Raw genomic sequence first — 9020 nt, 5'->3', positions numbered from 1 at the left:
CTACCGCTCAGGTGCGTGGGGGGTCATTACGGTTTCCAGGACATATTTAGACAGAGCACCATGGTGATGACAGAGCAGACCGGGCAGCAGAAGCTGTACGGGATGGTCAAGTACTGTCATGATGTCAACAGGTAGGGACATGTATTTACATCAAAGTTTATCTTTGATGGTTACCATCATAGTTATACAAAGAAATCTTGGTGGTAAAAAGTTTTCAGTTTATCAAATACAATGCACAAAATGTAGTTATTTTTAAAGCATAAATGTTGTCTAATATGCAGTACATTATGCAAGATGTTTCTCAAGCAACTGCATAGATTTTGAAAAGGTCAGATGTTTCAGGCAGCATCAACTATGTGTATGTTTTCATCAGTGACACTGAGCAACTGAACACAACAACCACGCAGGTATTAACCAAACACTATCATGTTAAAATCTACCCAGATGCTTGAGTAACAGTTATCTCTGAATGTCTAACCTTCATCGAGGTATGTTCTACATTTTACAACCTTCTGCGCAACCACCCCCTCCCCCCAGGTGCCGCCGTGCCATCATTGCCGACCACTTTGATGAAGGCTGGGACTCCACGAAGTGCAGCGGCATGTGCGACGTCTGTGACCCTACATTAGGTATGTGTTCATTCATTGAAATCCTAGTAGAGCCTAGTGGCATGTAGGTCAGCAAGTTTCCTTGCAGTTACTGTACCTATATATTTTTATTCGAGGCACGTTCTCAGACTCGGGACCACCATTGTAGTGGAGGAGTGACCTGGCTGTCACCATCAATACTGGTAAAGTAGCAGAACCCTGTGGTCTTTGATTACATAATGTAGCAAGTGGCAGGACAGAGCTGGTGGGGCTGGTCACCATATATATGAATGTGTCTGTCAGTGAGTATTAAACTGAGCATTAAATTTTAGGCCAGATCATGTGACAAAAGATGGTGGATGCCATCTGAAACATCTGACCGTTTCCAAAATCATATCCGGTTGCATGAGTAACTGCTTTTTGGCTCTATTTCAAATGGTACAAAGGGTGATTTCCCAATCTATATTTCACAGTCACTGTAACAGATGAAGAAGACGTGACCAGCCTCTGCCAGGAGGTCGTCAGGGTCATCCAGTCAGCGACAGCGAAGGAACAGCGGCTGACTGGGCTGAAACTGGCGGACAGCTGGCTGGGGAAGGTGGGTAAAACTGGTGTAGGAATGGGTGTATTAAGGCATGTTTAGAGATGATAACCGTTTGTTATCGGTTTGCTGGTACATGTTCAAATATTGGAAGAGAGTGTCTTAGCATCCAAAGTATGAACTTCAAGATGTATTCTCTTTGTTGTCTTGGGAAAGTTGTCTTAGTCCATCATCTCCCAAAAGTGCCCTTAAACCACCGCAGCAGCCCAAACTTCAGATATAATACCACTATAGAAAACTGCTAACACTTAACTTCCAATACTGGAAATAACATGATAGGGACTTACCCCTCTAAATTTATAGAGATAGCAGGGGTCATTCATGCTGTGAACAAGATTGATGGAGTTGGTCCAAAAATTTAGAGGGGTAAGTCCCTCTGGACCTGGTGTTAATTCCAGTGTTGGAAGCAAAGCGTTAGCAGTTATCTATAATGTACTCTACTTGAACACAGCTGAACTTTTGTGCTAAGATAGAATACCATGACCATCCACATTTCTTGCAGGGGGACAAGCGGAGGGGTAACCACGGTAACCACCCTGCGTGGCTGACCCGTGAGATGGGGGAGAGAGTGATCACCCACATGTTACTGGAGGGGTACCTGAGGGAGGACTATCACTTCACTCCCTACAGTACCATCAGCTATCTGGTCCCAGGTACTGTATTTAACTGTATAGTAAGTGTGTACTGTAGAGAGTCATCACCCACATGTTACTGGAAGGATACCTGAGGGAGGACTACCACTTCACTCCCTACAGTACCATCAGTTATTTAGTACCAGGTACTTGGAGAAGGATTCATAATCTTATGTGTATTGTTGTTGTTGTGCACCTTGCAGTGCCAAGTGACACACAGGGCAGCAAGTTTCCTTGTGGAAAATTTCATCCATGTGTACATGTACATGTATCTTTGTGTTGGAAGAAATTGTTCTATGATTATTACCAACACAGATGAGCTTCCATGACAACTTTCCTTGTTGTTTCAGTAGCACTGATCCTGATACTAGTATATGTTTACAGGGAGGGGTTACTAGCACTTCCCCTTTTACGTGCTCGAGTCGCCTCCTCAAACACAACACCCCCACTTTTACGTCCATTTGCCAAAGCCGGGTGCAGCTCAACTGAGATGCCCTATCCAGGATTGAACCAGGATCTCCCAGTTACCAACTAATTGGAACGAGGAGCTTAACAGTGAGGCAGCTAGCACTGTGAACTCCTAACATTTCTCGAGGTTTGAAGGTTTGGATCAACAGTTTATAGTTTATGATATGGCTAGAGCTATGCTAGAGCATTGAAGTACTCTAAACATTGCACTGAGGATTAAAATCTTTGATTTCTTGCATCTCCTCTTCAGGCCCCAAGAGCCATCGCCTGACAAGTGGAGGAGTGCAGGTGACACTCTGCATCCCCAGTAAGAGGAAGAAGAGCAGAACATCAGCAGCAGCTACGTGTGGTACTGCAGCATCGGGGAGCAGCAGGGAGGTGGGTGTAACTACATCTTCATCGCAAAAGTATATACATGAGACACACTTGAAATCAACATTGTCAACATAAAAGATGAATTAAATGAGTTAAAAAGAAGATGCCTAGACTGACCCCTCGATAAGAATCAGTAAATTCTGTAGGGAACAAGGTAAAAAATTACATGTACAAAATGTACAGGTCTGACTGTACAACTGACTTTCAATACATTACTCTTTCACTTGTATACCAAATTTTGCTTTATATTGCACTGCTGTTGATAATTTCAATACATGACATTACTATTGCACTTAAATGTAAGTTATTGGCTGGAAAACAGGGGATTTCCACACGGATGTTTCATGCGCAACATATTGCGACTTAGTTCTCGCTTTAACTTTCTAACATCAGCGTCTTTCTCGCATACAGGTCTCTCTAAGTGCGGAAGCTACCAGCAACCAGAAAACATCCAACACGGCTCCAAATTCAGACGTGTCTGTCACAGAAAGGAGGCAAAGCTTTGGATTTGATCGAAGTTCATCCTCGAGGCCAGAGAGTGCAGAAGATGGAGACTGCATTGTGATTTGGGACGATGATGATGATGATTTTGTGCCCTATGAAAGTAAAGGCAAAGTTTCAGACAGTGTTAGTACCAGAGAGGTGGGAGGTGGAGACAAAACTGGCATCGCACAGTCTACCTCTCATGTAGAGCTACAGAACAGTGCCGGCATGGAGGCAGGGAAAAAACACAAGGGGAAGAGAAAGAACCGTTCATCATCATCATCAGACCAGCTGCACAGGAAAAAACATGTCAAGAAAAGCGACCACAAGGAGCCCAGGAAAAACCATGTTGAAGAGAAAAGAGAGAGCTCACAAACACAGTATGATGGAGACAATTCAGAATACTGAAGTTGTAACTTAGTACAGCAAAGACTGCAACAATGTTTACATACTGTGAATGCAGACATGTTTGCAGTGGTTTTATGTTTGTGGTTTTTGTGGTGGCTGCTTCACTGCAATCAAAAACACACATTTTACCATTACACTGTCTGACTATAGTATTTGGCACTACTGCAAGCTCAAAACCAACTCCATTTACTCACTACCACGAAATTATATTCCCACAAACTTGAATGCATTTACAGTATAAAGTAAAGAGTTGTTCCATTTATCGCTTCATGTAGCAATTATGGATTCATTTACAACAATTTTTGCAAACCTTGGACTTGTGAACGACTTACCATGGACCATAGTCCCCTTTTCACCCACAGTACGTCCAATGGTCTGAAAATGGACTTACTCAGGGAGGACTGAAGATGGACTTACTGCCTAAATTACTGCCTTACTCTGGATAATAGTCCACCAAAACTAACACCAACGTACACAGTTCTCAAACATGGCAAAATGGGGGGACTTACTATGGGAGTAACTCCCCCTCTGACACAAGTAAGTCCACCTTCAGTCTACATTCACCCTTTTTTAGGTCCAAGGTTCACGTGGGGGTCACTACCATCTTGAGTTACAGAATGTTGCTGCTTGTGTTGGTCCAGACAGGTAGGGAGCGTTGACCACGGTGGTGACTTCAGTACACAGTCTTCCTCCCGTGTGGAGATGCGGAACTCTGATGGCACAGAATCAGGCAGCAGACCAGGCATGGGACAGAAACACAGAAGGACCCTGTTGTACGCAATGTCAATGTCTCGTGTGGAGATGCAGAATGCTGCTGGCATGGAATCAGGCAGCAGACTGGGCATGGGGCAGAAACGCAGGAGAAGGAGCCGTTTATCTAACCAGCTCTACTTCTCTTTCTCCCCCCCTAACAACCCCTACTGGGGGATCACTTAGGGGAAGGAGTGGCACATGACCACACTTACGACTCAGGAATAACATTTTGAGGGGAGATGAGGAGAAATACTGGTTTTGTATCGCTACTATATACTAATATTATGTACCACCACTATACCAAGAATTAAAAACTTGAGAGGTCTGGTATTGATGAAGGCAGGACTGTAAATCAGGCTTGTGATCAGGACACTTGAGAGATGTGTTCAAAAAGAGGAATGTAAGAACCACCATTTCAAAGCACAACTTGTTTTGAAGTTAGTTTATGCCACCAGTTCTGTTTCTAATTTTCCCAGACATTGAGCCAACACTAACAATTGTGACACAAGCACACTCACAGATGTTTCATTTATTGCTTCATGTAGCAATCATTTATAACAATATGGCACATCCAGGTATGAAGGTTGCTAATTTATGATAGCTTGCAGCCCTCAATCTTTTATTGGTTTCAATAACTTTATACTACTGATTTCTTTATAGAAAAAATGCTTACTGCTGGCTAAACAAGTATTATACAATTATGTTACAATTTTAAGAACCATAATGAACTACCGTCACAGATGAACTTACATTCAAGTATTATACAAGTGCACACCAGTACAGTAGATGTATTTCCTCCACAAAAGTATTCAATGGGATGTATTGGTTGCTGTTTATTTACTCCATTTTTAAACATGACTGCTGCATAGACTGTACATGTATTTACCACGGTATTAACTGGTATGCTAAAATGATCTGTTCGTTCAGACCCTTGTAGTGCCTACAGTGGCACACATGGCAGCAGGTTTCCTTGCTGTTTCTGTATCAGTACATTTTCACAAGCCCTGCTAAAACCATTGGGACCACCTTTATAACACTGTGTAACATGTATGTCTTTAGACATGTTAAACAATGTGCAATTCAGTACATACTGTAAATTTTATGATTTGTATATCAAGAGTTTATTAAGATCAACTATATGCCTTTTGTCTAGAAAAAGTTAGAGATTTCATGCCATGAATGTGCCTGACTGAAAATAATAAGGGTTGTGTATGAAATTAAATCCTATCAGCCAAGTGCCGACCAGGTCTAATTTTGTTTGATATTATTGGATTGAGTGAACTTAGCACTTTGTACATATTGCCATTGGAATTTACAGTTATTGTTGAAACTGATACCCCCTTTCTACTAGGACGGTGCTCTCACCATGCTCTCTCAGCGGACTAAGATTTAACAGATTGCTCAACGAATTGTATGGAAAAGAAACAATTTTTTTTACACTTTGTGTGTTTTGTTGTCTTCTGGGTCGCACTACGATTTGTATGATATACCCAATATGAAATCAAAGGTTACACATATCCTATTTAGGTCACAGTGAGAGCGCATTGTGATCACCGTCTAGTGGAAAGGGGGCCTTGGAGATTGACAATGTGTAAGACACTCTATGCTAGCTGGATGGTGTTGCCGTCTCTCTGGGTGGAATGGTCAGTTGCGGCAGTAGATTGCACGTGGAGATGATGTCAGCTGGATGGTGCTGCTGTGTGCCTTGGTGGAACAGTTAGCTGTGGCAGTAGATTGCACGTGGAGATGATGTCCACTTTCTCCTGCAGACTGACCAGGTCTCGCTGGATAACACTAAGGTTATGGGTCACGTCCTGGGAGGGGGGAGATGAAATGTGTTAGCCTAAGGATAATTGCATATCCTACAAACTGCCTCATGGCGTAACACACCAGGTCTCGCTGAATCACACTCAGATTATGGGTCACGTCCTGGTTTAAGGGTAAGAGGACATGTATGAGGATACTGTTCATTTGTATTGCATATCCAGTAAACTGCTTTTATAGCAAAGCACACCAGGTTTGTGTAAAAATCCCAGACCCTGTCCCTAGTGCTGAACTGCCCTCCCTTAGAGCATGCCATAGATTCTACCATTCCAGCTTTTCTGTTGGTGTGTGAAGGTTACATGTGACTACCCTCCCACTAAAAAAGATTAGTATGGAGTACATATTTCAGACCCTGTCCCTGGTGCTGAACTGCCTTCACTTAGAGCATGTCTTAGATTCTATCTCCTCCTATCAGTAAGAAGTGATCCCTAACCAGTTTAGCTCACTGAAGAGGTATTTTTTCACTGATGTTCACAGAGAAGACAGACAGTATGTGCAGGTATTCACAGGTTCATTGAACCTGGGGGAAATTCTTTTTCTACAAGCACAATAAACAGTGGACCACGGCTTAGCAAATCCCCCTAACTCTTTCCAACAAGTCACATCTTGTGTGGTGACTGGTGAAGCATACAATGAACCGTTTAAGATAGATATATTTTCTAGCAGAACTGAAAGTGGACCATGGCATACCATTCCAACCTAAGGAGTGCAACCCTTTCCAGTAGCGTGTATGTCAAGTGAGTGACACAGCCTAGATTCAAACTCTTATTTCAGAGGCTGCTAACCGCTGGACAGCGCATGCTGCACCATGTTCTGTTACCATCCCACCATGCATTTGTCTCTCACCTGCAGAGCAGCCTTGGACTTGATGAGATGTTCCGTGGAGGTGTGGATGGTTCTGTTGCCATGGTGATATGAGGCTGACAGAAATTCTTTAATATTCTTCTTTAAACTCCTGTTCCTCTCGTCTGTGGACAAGAAACAAGTTTTTATGACAAATGAGAGACTGTTTATTGGAATGATTTTTATGTAGAAATGTGTTATATTTGAGCAAAAACATATCGCCACATTCACAGCCCAACGGCTGAATTGCAGTTGCAATATCACAATAAAATACACGCATTCGATCAATCTCTACAAAGGCAAATCAGCAAAATAGAAGTAATTGTAAAATCAGTTAGGTACGAATATAAATATATACATGATATCGACCAGCGATTATCAAAAACGAAAATTAGCGGCGTACAAAACTGGCAGGATTAAGGCATGGCGGCATTTAGACATCAGCAGTTGAGTAGACGAACCATGTACGGAATGGCACTAGACTTATAACGTTCAGTTCTGCACTTGGTAATGTCCAGTTTGTTGGCAGAGCGTACAAAGTATATCTTGCCCCTCAATCATTCAAACCTTAGCAGTGTGTGCTGTTCAATGCTGAACCATACTTGTAGACTGCTAAAGGCCTGGTATATAATTTGCAAACACTGGATAAAGTATTAAAGTCCACACCAAGATAGTAAGAACCATTCCCTACCCAGTTTCTTGTGCAGCAGAGTGTTGTACTTGGCAGGGATTTTATCGGCCTCCGGTTTTCCCGCATGAGACTGTCCTTCACTCTCTGATGGTGCTTCTGCAAGAAAATCAGAGTTTCCACATTGAGCACTACATTGATGTAGGTTAGACATCCAGGTAATAAGATATGGAAGGTTAAACAATTACTCAAGGAACTGGATAGGTTTGGGAAATGGCCAGACGTTTCAGACAGCATCCACTGACATAGGGTTTTTACTTTAGGATTATACAAACTACTCATAATCTATGTCCATGCAAGAGTTGCGCAATAAGGAAGAGATAGAATCGGCCTTCAGAAGATGGATTGTTAATGACTAACGACTGTATGTCTACATTGCTGAGATTGTGCTGAATGACAATGTGTACATGTATGTTTACAACTGCATGTAACATGCTGTTGCTGTGTATGTTTACTTCTGTTTAATACCTGCTGTTAATGTTGCTGTCTGCTGCTGCCTGTCCGCTGCGGTGACCTCTGCCCCCAGCTCTGTGTCTGACTCGTCGTCGGTCTCCGAGGCCTCCCCGCTCACGACCACGCCCGCTTTCTGGGCGGGGTCTGGATAAGGAGAGGTCAAAGTTATCATTCATCCTTCAAAACTATTCTACATTTGTCTTTGACAGGTTATTTCTCCTTAGAAGGAGAGGTGAATACACTTCTGCCTTCTGGGTAGGATCTTACAATGAGAGGTAAAACTAATTATTCATTTTTCAATACCTCAAACTTAGTCAAAGATCTTCTGAAGAATCTTATCAGATAGCATTGTTGAAGTTAGATATGAGGTTACCTGTCAGAGGAAAGTCACACATTGGGCATGTTAAGAACCCATAACACTTGCACACCTGGCATGACCCCCCTATCTGGACCCCCCCAACACACACACACACACCTACCTGGCATGCCCCCCCTGCCAGCACCCCCCTCCAGTATAGCAGCCACCTCCCCATCTGAATCCTCCGATTCCGAGGCCTCACCAGCCACCACCACCTGGAACCCTGCAGGCTGGATGGACATGTCTCTGGTCAACCTGGCAAAAAAAAAGAGAGAAAATATATGTGTTAAACATCTGAGGTAATATGATATGCAGAGTAACAGATACTCAACTAACTGGCCATAACCACCTGCAGGCTGGCTGGACATGTCCCTGGGTCACCTGGGGTCAGAGAGGAACTTAAAATAGAAAAAAGTTATCATTTTATGTTGATGAAGGTTAGTCATAGGCATTCAGGTACTAGTAATAATTAGATGTGCAACATAACAGTTTTCGTTACTCAACGACTGGATAAATTTGCAAACGGTCAGGTGTTTGAGACAGTTTT

At 42.8% G+C, this 9020-nt stretch overlaps 2 protein-coding genes across 2 annotated transcripts in view; one reads left to right on the top strand and one right to left on the bottom strand.

The window, feature by feature from the left end:
- Positions 1-4490, top strand: part of LOC118407332 (ATP-dependent DNA helicase Q1-like) — a 12653-nt gene extending 8163 nt beyond the window's left edge. Inside the window, exons 11-17 of the mRNA XM_035807797.1 lie at positions 49-131; positions 538-629; positions 1061-1185; positions 1691-1841; positions 2539-2666; positions 3075-3526; positions 4196-4490. Coding sequence (XP_035663690.1) covers positions 49-131; positions 538-629; positions 1061-1185; positions 1691-1841; positions 2539-2666; positions 3075-3526; positions 4196-4490 — 1326 coding nt within the window. The remainder of the gene's footprint in view (positions 1-48; positions 132-537; positions 630-1060; positions 1186-1690; positions 1842-2538; positions 2667-3074; positions 3527-4195) is intronic.
- Positions 4491-5986: 1496 nt separating this feature from the next.
- Positions 5987-8715, bottom strand: LOC118407331 (biogenesis of lysosome-related organelles complex 1 subunit 3-like). Its single transcript, XM_035807796.1, has 5 exons — positions 8595-8715; positions 8131-8259; positions 7666-7761; positions 6978-7099; positions 5987-6121 (listed from the first exon to the last, which is right to left on the bottom strand). Exons 1-5 carry the CDS (start codon positions 8713-8715, stop codon positions 5987-5989), a joined length of 603 nt encoding a protein of 200 aa, XP_035663689.1.
- Positions 8716-9020: the final 305 nt, after the last annotated feature.

This window comes from Branchiostoma floridae, unplaced genomic scaffold (genome assembly GCF_000003815.2).
Source record: "Branchiostoma floridae strain S238N-H82 unplaced genomic scaffold, Bfl_VNyyK Sc7u5tJ_1305, whole genome shotgun sequence".
Taxonomy (NCBI): Eukaryota; Metazoa; Chordata; class Leptocardii; order Amphioxiformes; family Branchiostomatidae; genus Branchiostoma; species Branchiostoma floridae.
Note: the sequence above shows the minus strand (reverse complement) of the source record. Positions and strands in the feature narration are given on the sequence as shown.

Bases quoted from the DNA above. Each gene is read 5' to 3' on its own strand.
- LOC118407331 (XM_035807796.1), bottom strand. From the start codon at position 8,715: ATGTCCATCCAGCCTGCAGGGTTCCAGGTGGTGGTGGCTGGTGAGGCC. The intron at 8,260-8,594 runs GTAGGTGTGTGT...CTCCTTATCCAG, and splicing joins TGGCAGGGGGGGCATGCCAG to ACCCCGCCCAGAAAGCGGGC. The intron at 7,100-7,665 runs GTAGGGAATGGT...TCTTGTCCACAG, and splicing joins TCTGCTGCACAAGAAACTGG to ACGAGAGGAACAGGAGTTTA.